At 39.8% G+C, this 19,864-nt stretch overlaps 2 protein-coding genes across 6 annotated transcripts in view; one reads left to right on the forward strand and one right to left on the reverse strand.

The window, feature by feature from the left end:
- Window positions 1-19,864, forward strand: part of ADAM9 (ADAM metallopeptidase domain 9) — a 120,972-nt gene that overhangs the window by 40,961 nt on the left and 60,147 nt on the right. For all 5 annotated transcript variants that reach the window (XR_010577257.1, XR_012416375.1, XR_012416376.1 and 2 more), the window contains one exon: window positions 3,688-3,859. Coding sequence is in view for 2 of the 5 variants with exons in the window: in XM_065519102.1 (XP_065375174.1) it covers window positions 3,688-3,859 (172 nt within the window). In the remaining 3 variants the exon portion in view is untranslated. The remainder of the gene's footprint in view (window positions 1-3,687; window positions 3,860-19,864) is intronic.
- On the reverse strand, window positions 11,432-19,335 carry LOC135964719 (uncharacterized). The gene is made up of 2 exons (XM_073998665.1): window positions 19,093-19,335; window positions 11,432-13,716 (listed from the first exon to the last, which is right to left on the reverse strand). Exon 2 carries the CDS (start codon window positions 13,711-13,713, stop codon window positions 12,871-12,873), a length of 843 nt encoding a protein of 280 aa, XP_073854766.1. The 5' UTR covers window positions 13,714-13,716; window positions 19,093-19,335; the 3' UTR covers window positions 11,432-12,870.

Raw genomic sequence — 19,864 nt, forward strand, 5'->3', positions numbered from 1 at the left:
CTTTCCATGGTCTTCCCCTTCTAACTTCCCTATTTGACTTACAGTAGAAAGCCACATTCCTACAATGGCCTATTCCCATCTTTGCTGACTGTGTCTCTCATGACTCATTTCCTCACTGACTCAGTCTGCCAGGAAAGCTTCTACCTCAGAGTTTTTGCATTTGCTATTCCTTCTCTCTATAATGTTTTTCTCCCGGATACACAGTTTTGATTGAACTCTCACGGGTTTGAGATGCCTGTCCTGACTACCCTTTTAAAATCACAAGCATCCCTTCCTCTGCAGAGCTCATCACACCCACACTCCCTCACCTTTTTTCCCCATAGCACTTATTACCTTGTAATATGCTACCTAATTTATTATATAAGTAAATCACTGAATCATAATCATAACCTTTACAGAGGCAGGGATTTTTATCTGCTATTTCACAGTTTCATCCCTTGTACCAAGAAGAATGCCTTGTACATAATAGATATTCAGTAAATATTTGTTGAATGAATGGTTGGTTGATATTGCATAAAAGGACTCCTCCTTACAATATTCTTAGTAGCAAGAAAAAGAATAAGGAAGACAAGTCTTTCTGTTCTTGTTAAAAGCCTTGTGCTAAGTCTTTTCTTTCCATGAGTCAGAATTTTGCCTTTGCCTATTCTTTTGTCTCAAACCATTGATAGTTTATGTTCTTTCTTTTTTCTTTCTCTGCCAGCGAGTCTTTTAAAATCCTTCCACATCCCACATCTATAGACTTTTTTTTTTTTTTTTTTTTTTGGTCAAACAGCAGTTAACAGTACCAAAATGTTTTAGGCAGACTGCATTCCAATCCAAGAGGCAGGAGTCAGTACTATCAACTTTTCTGCAAACCAGTTAGCAAAGAAGAGTTTAACATGACTGCTCAGGGCGAAAAATATGTTTCTTAGAGTTCCTTGGATGTACAAAAGACCCAGCCATAGATAGAGCTGCTTCTTCATTAACTAGAATGCAACATAACTTTCACTCCTGCTGCTACTTCTGGTACCATTGCTCAAACTGATGAAAAAGAGATTCAGGGTACCAAATTCCCCTGAAAAAATACAAATGTATATAAGATATAAATTTTATTGTATTTAAGGTGTACAACATGTGTTGATATAAATATAGATGGTGAAATGGTTAGTCAAGCAGATTAACACGTCCATCATTCTGCATTGTTGCCCATTTTTTGTGTGTGTGGCAAAAAGCACCTAAAATCTCCTCTTTTAGCAAAAATCTTGAATGTAATACAGTATTATTATCTATAGTCCTCATGCTGTACCTGAGATATCTAGACTTGTTTGTCCTACATATCTGCTAGTTTGTATCAGACTTACATGTCCCATTTCCTCCACCTCCACCATAATTAGTGTTTTATTTTCTGTCTCTGGGTTTTTGACTTCTTTTTTTAGATTCGAAAATAAGTGAGATCATGCAACATTTTTCTTTTTGTGTCTGGCTTGCTTCATGTAGCATAACATCCTCCAGGTTCCTCCATGTTGTGGTAAATGTCAGGATCTCCTTTTATAAGGATGAATAATAATCAGTCTTATATGTGCCACAGTTTGTCCATTCAGCTGTTGACAGACACTTTGTTTGTTTCCATATCTTGGCTAATACTGCACTGAAAATGGGAGAATGAGGTGGTGTTTTCATTTTCTTTGGGTGTGTACCCAAAAGTGAGATTGCTGGGTCATATGATAGTTCTGTTTTTAATTTCTTTAGGGAACTCCTATTGTTTTCCACAGTGGCTGCACCAATCTACATTCCCACCAACAGTGCTCAAGGATTCCCTTTTTTCTGTACTCTTCACTTGTCACCTCTTTTATTTATTTATTTGAGACGGAGTCTCTCTGTTTCCCAAGCTGGAGTGCAGTGGTATGATCTTGGCGCACTACAACCTCTGCCTCCCAGGTTCAAGCAGTTCTCCTGCCTCAGCTTCCCAAGTAGCTGAGATTACAGGTGTGCACCACCACACCTGGCTAATTTTTGTATTTTAGTAGAGATGGGGTTTCACCACGTTGGCCAGGCTGGTCTCAAACTCCTGACCTCAAGTGATCTGCCCGCCTCGGGCTCCCAAAGTGCTGGGATTACAGCGGTGAGCCACCATGCCTGGCCATTTTTGATGGTAGTCATCCTAATAAGGGTGAGGTGATATTTCATTGTGGTTTTGATTTGCACTTCTTTGATGATTAATGATATTGAGCATCTTTTCATACACTTGTTGGCCATTTTTATGTCATCTTTGGAGAAATGTCTATTTAAGTCTTTTGTTCATTTTAAAAATGGAGTTATTTGTTTTTCTACTATGGAGTTGTGTGAGTTCTAAAAAATGTAGTTTGGATATGAGATACATGGTTATAAGATACACCTTAACATGGTTTGCAGAGATTTTCTCCCAATCTGCAGACTTTTCATTTCATCGGTTATCTTTGCTGTGCAGAGCTTTTCAGTTTGATAGCTATAGTAATCAAAATGGTATGGTAGTGGTATAAAAACAGACATGTAGACCGATGGAACAGAATAGAGAGCCCAGAAACAAATCCAAACGTGTAGTCAATTAATTTTTGACAAGGGCACCAGGAGGATACAATGGGGAAAAGATAGTTCCCTTCAATAAATGGTTCTGGGGTAACTGGATTTCTACATGCAAAAGAATGCAATTGGACCCTCTTCTTACACCATACACAAAAATCAACTCAAAATGGATGAAATACCTAAATGTAAGACTTGAAACCATAAAACTTTCTAAGAAGAAAACATTGAGGAAAAGCTCCTTGACATTGGCCTTAACAATGATTTTTTGGATATCACACCAAAAAACTCAGGCTACAAAAGTAAAAATAAAATAGAATTTTAATGTGACATGGATTCCTCAAAGATATAGGTGGTGTATAGGTCTATTTTCCACTAGTTTTCAAAGGTAAAAGCAGCCAGTGGGACTATCTGAAAGTATTTTATAGTCATTGAGTAAAACAGTAGCTAAAAAGAAAATCCCAGGTAGGACATATCAAAATTGCATTTGTATAAATCTCACATAGCTTAAGTGGGACATTTCTTAAAGGCCAACTAACCTTCAAAGTACTAACCATGGTTCCCAGGAATTATCATAAAAGTTATTATATGTAAAGCTCAAACTGAAAACTTGTCATATAGGAGTAGCTGAAATTCTATACTGCGCAGTCTGCCTCTTGATGGTCAGTGTGTATCTGAACTGGAGTTTTCCATTTGCATTATTTTTGCAGAGCTCCTAATAAGTGGTAATGGGCATGGGTGAACAGAAAAATGTTATCCTTCAGAGTAGAAAAAAGACTGGAGACAACGTACAGCTACCTTCCAATATTTGAAGAACCTTTACTGTGTTAGATAAATAAAACTTTATTTTTCATGGGACTAAATAATTTTTAAAGTCTCTTCTGATGCTGAGAATTATTTTGTATTTCAATGTAAGTGATATTTTGGAAGTACAATATATTGTAAGAAAATAGTGAATTATTATATAGTAGCTGAAGTCATGTTCAATATTTATCACGAGTAGGTGTGAATTCTCATTTCTGTGCACATAATTATTAGCCTCTTTTCTGTCATTTAAAATATGCACTTTGTGGGTTAAACACATGACTTAACATTTTCAAAGTGAGTAATCGCTGTGACATAAGATCTTTTTCTTAATGTTTATTATAGGGGTTCCAGAAACTTCAGCAGTTGCAGTGCAGAGGACTTTGAGAAGTTGACTTTAAATAAAGGAGGAAACTGCCTTCTTAATATTCCAAAGCCTGATGAAGCCTATAGTGCTCCCTCCTGTGGTAATAAGTTGGTGGACGCTGGGGAAGAGTGTGACTGTGGTACGCCAAAGGTCAGTTTAATTTTTGATTTTTGCTTTGTAAAATTGCCATGATATTTGCAAGAAATAAAATTGCTTGTTTTGGGCAACTCTGACATAGGGGCTAAAGTAAAATTTAGCGGCACAATGAGGATTGTTATTTTGTTTGTATGGCTGTGTTCCAGGGATTGGTCATCTCCTTCTTCTCAGAGTATGACTAATGGTGCCATCTGTTTTGAAGTCAGGGAATGTGCCATGTTTATTCTCTCTTCTTTTTTTTTGCTATCTTCTATGATTTATGGTTATTAGCTTATTTGGTTTAAAGAATGAATTTCACGTGGCTCTTTATTTGTAAGCTTTCGCCATTCTGGTACTGCCATTGCAGGAATATTTATTTAGCTGGACTCATTTTAAAAATGAATTGGAGCTGGCCCATCTTCCAGAGTCCTTCAGTATTCAGAGTTCTTGCTACTCAAAGTAGCACTCTCTCTTTGTTAACCTTCAGTGTATGTACTGGTCTCTGGCTTTTTGACCTGTTATGCACACTCATTGCTCTAAACCCACGCCCATCTTTGTTAGGATTGTTCCGTAGCCATATTCCTTACCATACTTAGCCACGCTCCTCTCAGCATGGCCTGCTTGAGCCCTTTCCTCCTAGGCCTTGTCTTAAGTTTGAAAGACACTTGTTCAACTGTATGTAAGTTCTACTGTATTCTCAATCTTCTCCACAAGTGCGTCTTTTTCTTCCCTACCTGACCATGCCTGGCTTTTACCAGGTGACTTTGCTTTCCAGAAATGTAGTATGTGTCTTATGATGGAGCTGTGTTGGGCTTTTGTTGCAGTATTGATGCACGTCAGGGACTTTTGGTAAGTATCTTACACAGTATAACCCTCATAATAACCCCAAGAGATTGGTAGTTTTAATAGTCCCATTTTCAGGTGAGGAAAATGAGACCTGAGCAGGTTATGTTTAATTTCTAAATTAAGATGCCATCAGGATGACTAAGACCTTTCTCTTTCTAGGCATTCTTAACTTCTTCCTGAAGTATTTTATTAGTCTTTTCTCCCAACTTCACAAACAAACTTACTGAAATAATAATCTATATTTGCTTCTTGAGCTTTCTCACTACAAAATTACTCTTAAAAATACTTCCTCCCCCTCAAATATCACAGGGTGTTTTTTGGTATAAAAGTTTCAAATAGGGCTGGGTGTGGTGGCATGTACCCATAATCCTAGCACTTTGAGAGGCTGAGGTGAGAGGATTGCTTGAGGCCAGGAGTTTGAAACTAGCCTGAGCAATATAGCAAGACCCTGTCTCTTAAAAAAAAAAAAAAAAAAACCCCGAAAAGCCAAATAGTCTTAGTTATCCAGAGGCTGAGGCAAGGAGGATTGCTTGAGCCTAGTAATTTGAGGTTACAGTGAGCTATGATTGGATCACCGCACTCCAGTTTAGGCAAGAGAGTGAGACCCTGTCTCAAAAAAAAAAAAAAAAATTCAAGTAGTAAGTAAAAGCAACTTTACACACCTTTATTTCCCCCATAAATCTCTTACTTCCTTTTTATTTTTTATAAGTTTGATGTATTTCTTTTTAGACTCTATTGCATACATTTATATACAGTATACAGTAGGTACATTTATAAATATTGGGCTTATTTTAGGATTTATTTTGACTTTAATGTGGTAAGAATACTTCGCATGAAACTGACCCTTCTAAGAGATTTTTAAATGTCCAATACAGTGTTGTTAACTCTGGGTATTATGTTGTACAGCACATCTCTAGAACTTTTTCTTTTTCTTTCTTTTTTTTTTTGAGACGCAGTCTCGCTCTGTAGCCCAGGCTGGAGTGCAGTGGCTGGATCTCAGCTCACTGCAAGCTCCGCCTCCCGGGTTTACGCCATTCTCCTGCCTCAGCCTCCCGAGTAGCTGGGACTACAGGCGCCCGCCACCTCGACTGGCTAGTTTTTTGTATTTTTTTTTAGTAGAGACGGGGTTTCACCGTGTTAGCCAGGATGGTCTCGATCTCCTGACCTCGTGATCCGCCCGTCTCGGCCTCCCAAAGTGCTGGGATTACAGGCTTGAGCTACCGCGCCCGGCCTCTAGAACTTTTTCATTGTGTGTAACTGAAACTTTATATCTGTTGATCAGCAGCTCCCCATTTTCCGTTCCACAAGCCCCTGGCAACCACTATTCTGTTCAGTGCTTCTATGAACTTGACTATTTTAGATACCTAATATAAGTGAAATCACATAGTATTATATCCTTTGTGGCTGCCTTATTTCACTTAGCATGGTATTGTAGACTCAAGTTTCATCTATGTTATTGCAATGACAAGATTTCCTTTGTTTTTGGGAAATACTATTCTGTTGTATGTGTGTATATGTATGTATATATGTACATTTCTTTATCACATTTTCTTTATCCATTCAATTGTTGACAGACATTTAGGTGGTTTCTATATCCTGGCTACTGTGAATAATGCTGCAGTGAACATAGGAATGCTAATGTCTCTTCAAGATCTTGATTTCATTTTAGATAAGTACCCAGAAGTGGAATTGCTAGATCACATGGTAGTTAATATTTTTAATTTTTAAAAGAACTTTTGTACTATTTTCCATAGTGCCTGCACCATTTTGCATTCTTCCCAACAGGGCACAAGGGTTCCAGTTTCTCCACATTCTTGCTGACACTTGTTGTCTTTTGTTTTTTTCCATGATAGCAATCCTGACATGAAGGGGTGGCCTGCCCCTCCACACCTGTGGGCGTTTCTCGTTAGGTGGAACGAGAGACTTGAGAAAAGAAATGAGACACGGAGACAAAGTATAGAGAAAGAAAAAGTGGGCCCAGGGGACTGGCACTCAGCATACAGAGGACCCATGCCGTCACCGGTCTCTGAGTTCCCTTAGTATTTATAGAATAAGTTTAAGGGAAAGTGCTGTGCCTTGACATGCATTTGCAAATATCTCCATAAACCTTTTTAGTGCATAAAGAGCAGCATTGCGCTAGCAAGTCCCACCTTTGCCCTAAGGCGGTTTTCTCCTTTCTCAGTAAACAGAACATACAATCCAGTTTTACACCGAGATGTTCTATTGCCCAGGGATGGGCAGGAGACAGATGCTTTTCTCTATCTCAAACTGCCAACAACTGCCAAGAGGCCTGCTTTCCTCTTGCACTAGTCCTCCTCAGCACAGACCCTTCACGGGTGTCAGGCTGGGGGGCGATCAGGTCTTTCCCTTCCCACGAGGCCATATTTCAGACTGTTACTTGGGGAGAAACCTTGGACAATACCTAGCTTTCCTAGGCAGAGGTCCCTGCGACCTTTGGCAGTGTGCGTATCCCTGGGTACTTGAGGTTAAGGGAATGGTGATGACTTTTAACCAGCAAGCTGCCTTCAGGCACTAGTTTAACAAAGCACATCCTGCACAGCCCAAAATCCCTTAAACCTTGAGTCAAGGACAGGTTGGGGGTATGGTCACAGATTAACAGCATCTCAAATACAGAACAAAATGGAGTCTCTTATGTCTACTTCTTTCTATATAGACACAGTAACAGTCTGATCTCTCTTTTTCCTACACTAACAGGTATGAAATGATATTTCATTGTGGTTTTGATTTGCATTTCCATGACGATGAGTGACATCGAGCATCTTTTCATATACCTGTTGGCTATTTGTGTGTCTTCATGGAGAAATGTCTGTTAAGTCTTAGGCCCATTTTAATTCATTTTTTTTGTTTCTTTTAACATTTTTATGTATTTAGGGGATATAAATGCAGATTTCTTGCATGTATATATTGCATATTGGTGAAGTGAGGGCTTTTCATGTACCCGTTGTTCAAACACTGAACATTGTACCCAATAGGTAATTTTTCTGCCCTCACATCCCTCCCGTGCTCCCACCTGTTGGGGTCTCCAGTGTCTGTTATTCCACTCTGTACGTCCGTGAATACTGATTGCTTAGCTCCCACTTATTAAGTGAGAACATGCAGTATTTGACTTTCTGCCTCTGAGTTATTTCAGTTAGGATAATTATAACCCATTTTAAATCAGGTTATTAGTTTTTCATTTTTTGCTATTGAGCTGTAGCACTTCCTATCTATTTTGAAAGTTTAGCCCTTATCAGATATGTGGTTTGCAGATATTTCCCCCTATTCCATAACTTGGCTTTTCACCCTGTGGATTGCTTCCTATGCTGTGTAGAAGGTTTTTAGTTTGATATAGTCCCACTTGTCTATTTTTGGCTTCTGTTGCTTTTAATTTTGGCATCATATCCATGAAATCATTGCCAAGACCAATGTCATGAAGCTTTTCCTCTGTTTTCTTCTAAGAGTTTTAATGTTTCAGGCCTTATGTTTAAGTCTTTAATCCATTTTAAGTTAATTTTTGTGTATGGCATAAGATAAGGTTCCAATTTCATTCTTTTGCATGTTGATATCCAGTTTTCCAGGGAGGAAGGGACTACTTTTTCACCATTCTTTTTCTTGGCATCCTTGTTGAAGATCGGGTGATCTCATATGTGTTGGTTTTTATTTCTGCATTCTTTATTCTGTTCCATTGGTCTGTATGTCTAAATCTTATTTTATTTTAGATTCAGGGGGGTACATATGGATGTTTGTTACATAGGTATATTGTGTCCTGGTGGGGATTGGGCTTCTGGTATACCCATTACCCAAACAGTGAACGTTGTACCTTATACATAATTTGTCAGCCTTCACCCTTCCCCCACCCTTTCCCCTTTGGGAGTTCCCAGTGTCCATCACCTCCATCTTTATGTCCATGTGCACCCACTGTTTAGCCCACACTTACAAGTGAGAATATGCAGTGTTTGATTTTGTGTTTCTGAGTTAGTTCACTTAGGATAATGGCATCCAGCTCCATCCATGTTGCTGCAAAGGACATGATTTCATTCTTTTTTTTGGCTGCATAGTATTCCATGGTGTGCGTGCGTGCGTGCGTGTGTGTGTGTGTGTGTGTATGATTTTTCTCATCCAGTCAACTGTTGATGGACACTTACATTAGTTTCATGACTTTGCTATTGTAAATAGTGCTGCAATGAGCATATCAGTGCAGATATCTTTTTTATATAATGATTTATTTTCCTTTGAGTAGATACCCAGTAGTGGAATTGCCGGGTCAAATGGTAGTTCTAGTTTTAGTTCTTTGAAAAATCTTTATAGTGTTTTCCATAGAGGTTGAACTAATTTACATTCCCAGCAACAGTGTATAAGCATTCCCTTTTTTCTGCATCTGCACCAATATCAGCCTTTTTTTTTTTTTTTTTGACTTTTTAATGATAGCCATTCTGACTGTTACAAGATGATATCTCATTGTGGTTTTAATATGCGTTTCTCTGATGTTCAGTGATGTTGAGCATTTTTTCATGTGTTTGGCAGCTGCTTGTATTTCTTGTTCTGAGGAATGGATTTTATTGAATCTGTAGATCACTTTGGGTAATATGGACAATTTACCAATTTTAATTCTTCTAGTCCATGAACATAGGATGTCTTTCCAGGTATTTGTATCATCTTTTATTTATTTTAGCAATGTTTTGTAGTTTTTAGTGTGTAATCTTTTTCCTCACTTGTTAAGCTTATTCACAAATATTTTGTTTTCAATACTATTGTATATAGCTTTGTTTCCTTAATTTCCTTTTTGTAGTTCATTGTTAGTATGTGGAAATGACCTTATTTTTGCGTGTCAGTTTTGTATCCTGCAACTTTACTGTATTTATTTATTAGGTATAACAGTTTTTTGATGGACTCTTTGGGATTTTCTATATGTATGATCTTGTCATCTTAAAAGAGGGACGGTTTTGCTTCATTTCCAATTTAGATGCCTTTTAGTTCTTTTTCTTGCTAATTGCTCTGGCTAGGACTTCCAATACCAAGTTGAATAGAAGTGGCAAGATTGGGCATTCTTGCTTCATTTCTGAACTTAGAGGAAAAACTTTTTGTTTTTCACAACTAGATATGATTTTAGCTATGGGAATTTCATATATGCCCTAATTATGTTGAAGTTATTTTCCTTTATTTCTAGTTTGTTGAGAGCTTTTTGCATGAAAGCATATTGAATTTTATCAAGTGCTTTTTCTGTATCTGTTGACATGATCATGCGATTTTTATCCTTCATTTTGTTAATGTGACATATCTCATTACTTAATTATTTTTTATTATTTATTTATTTATTTTTTTGAGACAGAGTCTTACTGTTGCCCAGGCTGATAACACAGCCTGTGTTTGCCAGTGCTGCAAACACAGCTCACTGCAGCTTTGACCTAATGGGCTCAAGGGATTCTCGTGCCTCAGCCTCTTGAGTAGTTGGGACTACAGGCATATGCCACCATGCTTGACAAATTTTTGTATTTTTTGTAGAGAAGGAATTTTGCCACGTTGCCTAGACTGGTCTCGAACTCCTGAACTCAAGCAGTCTGGCTGCCTAAGACACCCAGAGTGCTAGGATTACAGGTGTGCACCACTGCACCTGGTCTCATTAATTGATTTTTGTATATCAAGCCATCCCAATTTATACCCAAGGATAAATTCTACTAGGTCAGGTGTATTTTACTTTCAATGTGCAGCTGAATTTGGTTTGCTAGTATTTTGTTGAAGATTTTGCATCTGTATTTATTTGGCACATTGGACTGTAGTTTTTTTATTTATGGCATCAGTTGAAATGTCTCCTTTCTCATGTCTGATTTTGAGTCTTCTCTTTCTTTTTCTTAGTTAAGGTTGGTCAATATTGCTTATGTTTTGAAAAATACTAACTCTTGGTTTTGCTGATTTTTCAATTCTTTTTCTAGTCTCAGTTTTAATTCTGATCTGAAGTTCATTATTTTCCTTATGATAATTTTGAGTTTAAATTTTCTGTTGCTTTTCAAGTTTCTTGGTTTGTAAAGTTAGATTGTTTATTTGAGGTTTTTTTTTTTTTTTTTGACAGAGTCTCACTGTGTCGTCCAGGCTGGAGTGTAGTGGCACAATCTTGGTTCATTGCAACCTCCACCTCCTGGGTTCTAGCGATTCTTGTGCCTCAGCTTCCTGAGGAGCTGGGATTCCAGGCGCTCATCACCATGCTTGGCTAATTTTTTAGTAGAGATGGGGTTTTGCCATGTTGACCAGGCTGGTCTCGAACGCCTGACCTCAGGTGATCTACCTGCCTAGGTCTCCCAAAGTGCCGGGATTACAGGTGTGAGCCATCACATCCGGCCTCCTTTTAGTATTAGTTTTGCTGTATTTCGGAAGTTTTTACATATTGTGTTTTTTGTTTGTCCAAAAGTATTTTTTAATTTTGTGTTTGATTCCCTTTTTGACCCAATGGTTGTTCCAAAGTGTGTTGTTTAATTTCCACATATTGGTGATGTTTCCATTTTCCTTTTTACTTTTATTGCCGTCTTTTTCTATTCTAATTGCTAGTTTCATCCATTCTGGTCAGAAAATACATTTGGTATGATTTCGGTCTTCTTAAATTTCTAAAGACCTGTTTTGTGACCTAACATGTGAGCCTAGAGAGAGTTCCATGTGTATCCCGGCCCGCGGGATAGTCAGAGCAGGCCCTGGAGGAGGGGGTGGGAATTTGGGGAACAAGAGACACGAGAAATGGAGACAAGACAGTGCTCTGATCAAGTCTCGTTTAATAGCGGTAATGCACTGCCTTATATACACTTGGAAGGGAAGGGGTTGGGCTAAGGCGGAAATGATCTCATTGCCAAGGGCGTGGCCAGGTTAGTTTCGGTTTCTCCGGTCGGAGGTCATGTTGCGCTTGCGCTGTTAAGTAACAACTAAGTAACAATTTTCGCACGCTCGGGAAAAGTGAGTGAAGAAGAAGCAGGAAGAGCGCCATCTTTAATGAGGTATTAGTACAGGGGAAAAAAGGCAAAGATAGGGAGAAGGTGTGGGGTGGAAATGAATATAGCTCAGGCGTTTAATCCTCAATTATTATTCGCTATGGCCGGGGCGTGCAGCTCCGGACAGGTCCCCCTTTTTATATTTTTATGATAAGAAAACCCCTCGGGAACTGCGCCTGTCTTAGGTTGGGTCAACTCACCCCCACCTTCTAGGCCCGTCATGGGATAAGGCAGCAGCAAGGGCGGCCCTCCTGTCTTAGGCTCTGATGGAGATAGTGTCCTCTTACCCGTCATTGACTGTCCAGTTCAGCACACAGGGGAGGTGGTCTTATTAAGGTAAATAAGACTCACCATTTTCAGTCATCTCAAGGCGATGATAATGGACCTGTATAGGTTTGGCCTGGAAGGCCTCGATTTGTTGTCTGACAAATGCCATAAGCTTATTAAGGATTATAGGCCCGAGAGTGAGGAAGAGTAGAAGAGTGAGTAAAGGACCAAGAAATGGCAGGAGATAGGGGAGAAGTCCATCGAGTCCAGTCCATAGTGGATTGGCGGCCAGGCCTTTTCTGCGCTTTTCTAGTTCTTCTTGCAAAGTTTTTATCTTATCTCTGACGATTCCGGATTTGTTGGCGTAAAAACAGCACTTTTCCTGTAAAGCCAAACATATCCCTCCCTGTTCTGCCGTTAACAAATCTAGACCTCTTCTATTCTGGAGAACTACTTCAGCTAACGAGTCTACTTGGTCTTGTAAATCTTGTATAGTACTGGATAAGGTCTGTACATCTGAGATTAATTGATTGGATAATTTAGTATATTGGGTTAGTGAGACTCCTAGGCCTGTGGCTCCTGTAGTAAAAGCAGTGGTGATTCCTAGTCCAGCCAACAAGGGAATAAATTGTATGGCTCGTTTCGGTCTATAAATAAAATGTTCAATAGCGGGGATGGGAATAGGTTCATCTCCAGGGATGATATCAATGTCGGGGAGAAGAGTGGCCAGAACACAAAGCCCTGTCCAATTTGTAGGTAGATACGTATATGCCATGTTGTTTCCACAAACGAAAACCGAGCCATTTATAGCACACAAAGGGTTGGTGGCCTTGATTATGGAAGTACAGTTGCCAAACACAACATAGCCTAAATCAATTTCTTTAGTGTTATTATATGATGGTGAAAAGAGGCAAGAGGAATTAGAAAACGTCATCGGTTGAACTAAGAGGGGGGGGTAATAGGACAGGAATTATTTACTAAGGATTCATTTGAGTAATTGACATAGGGCAATGAAAGGTTAGGTATGGCTAGAGGAATAGGGGGGCCCATTTTAAGACAAAGCCAACAATCGTGGGCCAGGCTTGTATTGGACATTTGAAGTAAATTGTAAGTAGCATTGAGGATATCAAAGGTTTGGGCATCGAGCCTAAAATTACCTCTAAGCTCAGGCAGGGCTAAAGGGTGATATTGAAGTTCAGGATAAGAAGCTTTATGAATTTCTTCTAATTTTTTCTGGACGGTTTTAATTCTTGAAATATCGAATGGGCCTCCTCCATCAGAAATGTGAATGGGGGCGGTAGTGCTCCAACAAACAGGCTTTCCTTTTTGGCCGTTACAAGGAGATTGTACAAGTTTATTAGTGGATCCTAATACTTGTACGTCATTAATGCCTCCAGTTTGTGTTTTTAGTAACGTGGCCGTATAATATGTTCTATTGCCTGATTTGCATTGTTGATAGGAGGTATAACAGGAACTATGTACAGAAGATTGGAAAGAGCTACAAGGGCATTCTAGGAGCGGCCCGTTAGGTGAGGTATCTCTTGGGGTAGACTTACATTTCCATAACTGGTTTGGCATTAGGTAAGCTGTCTTGCCCGTGCAGGTCACCTGGGTGATTCTATCTGACGGAGGTTCAGATATTTGTCCCCCTCTGCAGTCACAAGGCTGGCCGTATTGTTTTCGTAATAATTCTCTTGCCTTACGAGGGTCACCAAAACCTGCATAGACTGTCACTATGTTATATAGAGCGATTATTCTCCAAAGGAATTTCATGTTAGGCTTCATTTTCTGAAAAACAAGAAGGAAAGGACTTCTCAGGGAGATTTATCTTCCCTGGACTGACAATGGTTATGATTTATTTGTCTTACCAATCTTTCAGGCAGCCATCTGGCTGCATCATTTTTTTGTGAGAAGATGCATACTGAGCCTCTTCCCCAAATTAAAACTGGATCGGGGCCATGCCATGAACTATCAAGTGGATCTTTCCATTTTACCATTGCAAACTGTTTTTGAGATTCAGGATGCCAGAAACGGTCGGCAGCCGATTTTCCATGACTGTCCAAATTTAAAAAATTAAGGATAAACAGGGCATGATTGAGTATGTTTCTGGGGGTACCCTTCACGGGGTACCAGCTCCCCCCTTTTAATTTTGTGATAATAGTTTTTAATGACAGATGAGCTCTTTCTACTATACCTTGTCCTTGGGGATTATAGGGAATGCCTGTGGTATGTTTAATTTGTAGGGTATTACAAAATTGTAAGAAGGTTTTGGATATATAACCGGGGCCATTATCTGTTTTGATTTGTTTGGGTATTCCTAAAATAGAAAAGCAGTGTAATAAATGAGCTATGTCATGTTTGGTGGCCTCTCCTGTTTGGAGAGTTGCACTGATGAATCCACTATAGGTGTCTATGCATACATGGATATATTTTAGTTGACCGAATTCTAAGTGGTGAGTAACGTCCATTTGCCAAATTTCGTTGGGGATGAGTCCTCGGGGGTTAACTCCTAGATGGGGAACAGGTAAATATGTTATGCAGTTGGCGCATTGTTTAACTATTTGTCGAGCTTGTTCTCTGGTAAGTTTAAACATAAGTCTTAAGGTTTGGGCGTTTAAATGATGTAAGGCATGTGCTTTTTGCGCTTGTTGCAAATTGTCTGTAGTGACTGTGGCTATGGTTTTTGTTGCCGTGTCGGCTGTTGCGTTACCTTGTGTTAAAGGTCCCGGTAATCCTGAATGTGCTCTAATATGCCCAAGAAAAAAGGGAGTAGTCCTTTTTCGGATAAGTTGTTGACATTGTAAAAATAGGTTAGCTGTGTCTGAAATATGTTTAATTTGAGACACGGTCTCTAAGAGGGGTATTGAATGAGCCAGGTAGGCGCTGTCTGTATAAATGTTAAGTGGCTGACAAGGAAAAGCTGATAGTGCTGCAATTATAGCTTGCAATTCGACCAGCTGAGCTGATGTATAAGTGGTCTGGAACTTAACGACTACATTATTGTAAGTGTAAGCGGCAAGTCCTGTGGAAGATCCATCAGTGAAAATTAATAATGCGTCATTGAGAGGTTCTTTACTGGTAATATGGGGAAATACAAACGCATGAAGTTTACAAAATTGAATAAGTTTGTTAGGTGGGTAATGGTTGTCAATCGCGCCAGTATAAGAAGCGCAAGCAATTGGCCAGGCTTCCGTATTTTGTAACAGCCAATGGATGCGTGATTGAGTGTAGGGCTGTATAATGGTAGAGGGTTCTATTCCAAAGTATTTTCTACTGTTTTCTCTTCCCAAGATAATTAGATCAGCTATGGCATCATAATAAGGCAACAAAACCTTTTTAGGGGAGGAGGGCAGGTGTACCCACATAATGGGATTGTTCTGCCAAAATAGGCCAGTAGGGGTTATTGTTGTGTTAAAAATAAGGAATATTAATGGCTGAGAATAATCAATACCGGTAACAAATTGTGTTGCAATGGCATGTTCTACCTGTTGGAGTGTTATTAATGCTTCTTTAGTAATGGACCTGGGGGATTTTGGATTAGAGTCTCCTTTTAATATATCGAAAAGAGGTTTTAACTCTCCTGTGGTGAGCTTTAAGTACGGTCGAAGCCAATTTATGTCTCCCAGTAATTTTTGGAAATCATTTAAAGTTTTTAAATGATCACGACGTATAACGGCCTTTTGATTAATGATTTTGGGTCCATTAATTTGGAAACCAAGATAAGTGTATGGATCTTGTAATTGTACCTTTTCTGGGGCTATTTGTAGTCTGGCTGCTGTTAACTCTTGTTTGAGTTGGGTGAAGCACTGTAAGACTTGTTCGCCAATTTCTCCTGCTATTAAAATATCATCCATATAATGTATAATATACATTTGTGCCCATGTTTTTCTGACTGGCTCTATAGCGGCAGCTACATATTTTTGACACAAGGTAGGACTATTGGCCATACCCTGAGGTAAGACTTTCCATTGATAGCGCTTCATTGGTTGTTTAAAATTTGTAGATGGAAGACTAAAGGCAAATCTTTTCTGGTCAGCAGGGTGAAGGGGAATTGTAAAAAAGCAATCTTTAAGGTCAATAACGATTTTAAAATATTTTTGAGGAATCGCAACCAGTGAAGGCAATCCTGGTTGTAAGGCACCCATAAGGATCATAGTGATATTTACTGCTCTTAAATCTTGTAAGAGTCTCCATTTACCAGACTTCTTTTTAATAACAAAAATAGGTGTATTCCAAGGGGAATTACTTTCCTCAATATGTCCTGCTGCTAGTTGTTCCTGCACTAACTGTTGGGCAGCACTTAGTTTATCATTGAGTAAAGGCCACTGATCAACCCAAACGGGCTCATCTGACTTCCAAGTAATGGGGTCAGCGCACCTTTGGGGTGCAGGTATGTCAGTGGCCTGAGCTAAAAATTTCCAAACCCCTTTTTATCAAGTTGTCCTGAAACCAGTATAGGCTGTGGAATACCGTTTTCTCCTTTTCCAAGACCTTTACCAGGGGTGTATCCTTGAGTTAACATTTGTGCAGTAACTATATCATTTGGACTACACATTATAATTTTCATTTGAGAGAGTAGATCTCGCCCCCAAAGGTTAACAGGTAGGTAAGGGATGACAAATGGCTTAATGAGGCCTGAATTGTTTTCTTTATCTGTCCATGTTAGGTATTTAGAACTTTGTTTAGGATTACTGCTTTGTCCAATTCCTCTCAAGTGAGTTAAAGTTTCTGTAGTAGACCAATGAGAGGGCCAATCTTCCTGTTTAATGATAGTTACATCAGCCCCTGTGTCTATTAGTCCAGTGAATGCCTTCCCGTCTAACCATAAGGTTAGAGAGGGTTTTTGATTTGTAATTGGTTGCACCCAATATATCTCTGATGATCCGAAACCTTTTATATTTCTATTAGAGTATTGGATATTATTATCTGTTTTAACCAAAGGTAGCAGGAGTAACTGAGCTATTCTAACTCCTTGAGGGACAGTAATAATACTATCAATAGCTCTGGCCATAATTTTAATTTCTCCTTCATAATCATTATCGATAACTCCAGGGAGGACTTGTAAGCCTCTCATGGTGACACTACTTCTTCCTAAAAGTAGCCCAAAAGTGTTAGGTGGTAAGGGTCCATATATTCCGGTATTTAAGGTTTGCGGTCCCATTTCAGGTGTTAGTATTGTGTGGGAGGTGGAACTGAGGTCCAATCCTGCACTTCCTGGGGTTGCTCTACTAAGTTTTGAAATGGATTGCTGTTGCTGGCTGGAACAAAGCTGACTGCCCCATATGCTTGTTTCGGGGCCTGAGGCTGGCCCCTCATCCCGTTTCCCTGCCTGGGGGGTAAAGGATTTCCTTGACTGTCAGTTTTAGATTTACATTCGTTTGCCCAGTGCCTTCCTCTTTTACATCTTGGGCAAAGGCCTGGGATTTTTGCTTCTGGACTCTTATTTTGGTTTTCACAGCAATCTTTTGCAAAGTGTCCCCTTTTACCGCATCTAAAACATCCCCCTTTATCTTTACCTTTGTTAATGAGGAAATCTCTTACTGTTTGGCCGCTAAAAGCGGCGGCCATTGCTAGGCCTTGTTGATATGAGGGCCCAATATCTGAACAAAGGCGAATGTATCCTGTTAAATCTGTTTTCTTTCGATAAGGTCTGATTGCCGCTTGGCAGGCAGGGTTAGCATTTTCATAAGCTAACTGTTTAACATAATCTACACCCGTTTCTGCATTTCCAAAGATTCTACCTGCCGTGGTCATAAGTCTATGCACAAAGTCTGAAAATGGCTCATCGGGTCCTTGTTTAACCGCTGTGAGCGAGGCCCCTGGATCTCCTTTAACGGGAAGTTTTCTCCAGGCTTTTGTAGCAGCAGCCTGGATTTGTGAGAACAGTCCAGGGTCATATTGCATTTGGGCCTGAGTGTCTACATAATTACCTGAACCAGTTAACATATCAAAATCCCAACCGTTTCCTGCCTGTTAATTTCTTTTAGCGGTATCTCTACAATTTTCAAAGAACTCTGACTTCCAAATTAAGTGGTCTCCCCCAGAAAGAACTGCCCTAACTAAGGTATTCCAGTCTGTAGGAGTGAGCCAATTCTCAGCTACAGATTCCACTATAGCAAGAGTATATGGAGCAGTAGCCCCATACTGAGAGGCAGCAGTCTTTAACTCTTTTATAATAGTAAAATCAAATCCAGTATGATGCCTCCAAGCCTGTCCCTGTTCATCTATGGTTTCAGTGACCGGAAAAACGTCTTTGGGGGAGGAGTCTTCTCTATGTCTGCTGGCAACTAACCCCCCTCTTGGAACATGTTGTCCAGGCCGCTGAAGTGGGCGCAAGGAACCCTCCATAGCGTCTGAGTTAGGTATTTTTTCATTTCCTGTTTTTAGCTTTTGGAGCCTAATTATCAATGATTGATGTAACTCTTCAAGTTTAATCTGTTCTTCTAGTTGAGCAATTTTTTGCTTTAATTCTTCTTTGGGATCTACTGCTGCCATAACAATGGGCGCAGAAGCCTCATTATGTGTCTTATTATATGGGGGTGGGTATGAAGTAAAGGGAGGCAAATCAGGGTTGTGATATTTAGCCGCTTCTTCCTCTAAATCATCCCAATTTATATCCAATTGATTAGGCTTATTAATTTCCTCCTCCTTTTGAAGCATCTGTAAAATTGGGTATTTTTTTGGTTTATTTTCGTGTGGTATTTCTTTATCTATTACAGAAGGAGACTTAATTTCCTCATGATCACTTTCGAGGGAAATGAGATCTTCCTCCGTTTCTTGCGGAGGCTTTGTGAGGTTAGAGCGGGAGCTAACCTTTAAAATATGCTCTGTCTGAGCGACCGCAGCCATGACTTGCGGATCGGCCTCCTTCTTATCTATTAAATCTCTAATGAGGTTCCAATAAGAGAAGGCGGTTACAGGAATTTTTTCTGGCCCAAAAGTGTTATAATAGTCCTGCAAACAATCCCCTACTCTACGCCATCTTTTAATATCAATAGTTCCGTCCTGTGGGAACCAAGGGCAAGTATCTTTTACAAAATCAAAAAATTTAAACAAATCATTACCTTTAACCTTTACTCCTCGTATCTTTAAAGCCTCTTTTAATTGTCCTACATATATTTGATGTTGGCTTAATTCTTGTCCCATTTCGGACGCGTCACTTACCTTCGATCCTGACGCGGCAGGGTCCCGCGGTGATCGGCAGAGTTTGACTCCTTTTGTCTTTGTTAGCGGTCGACCGTCCTTTGGCGTCCTCTTCCTCACGGAGTCCCTCGTTTCCAGGTCCCTGTTCGGGCGCCACGTATCCCGGCCCGCGGGATAGTCAGAGCAGGCCCTGGAGGAGGGGGTGGGAATTTGGGGAACAAGAGACACGAGAAATGGAGACAAGACAGTGCTCTGATCAAGTCTCGTTTAATGGCGGTAATGCACTGCCTTATATACACTTGGAAGGGAAGGGGTTGGGCTAAGGCGGAAATGATCTCATTGCCAAGGGCGTGGCCAGGTTAGTTTCGGTTTCTCCGGTCGGAGATCATGTTGCGCTTGCGCTGTTAAGTAACAACTAAGTAACAATTTTCGCACGCTCGGGAAAAGTGAGTGAAGAAGAAGCAGGAAGAGCGCCATCTTTAATGAGGTATTAGTACAGGGGAAAAAAGGCAAAGATAGGGAGAAGGTGTGGGGTGGAAATGAATATAGCTCAGGCGTTTAATCCTCAATTATTATTCGCTATGGCCGGGGCGTGCAGCTCCGGACACATGTGCGCCTGAGAATAGTATGTATTCTGCCACTGTTGGGGAGAATGTCCTGTATATGTCTATTAGTTTGATTTGGTCTGTAGTGTTGTTCAAGTCCTCTGTTTCCTTATTGATCTTCTATCTAGATGTTTTATCTATAATTAAATTGCAGTATTGAAGTTTCTTACTATTTTGTGTTGCTATTT

The sequence above is a fragment of the Macaca fascicularis genome, chromosome 8 (genome assembly GCF_037993035.2).
Source record: "Macaca fascicularis isolate 582-1 chromosome 8, T2T-MFA8v1.1".
NCBI classification, from domain to species: domain Eukaryota; kingdom Metazoa; phylum Chordata; class Mammalia; order Primates; family Cercopithecidae; genus Macaca; species Macaca fascicularis.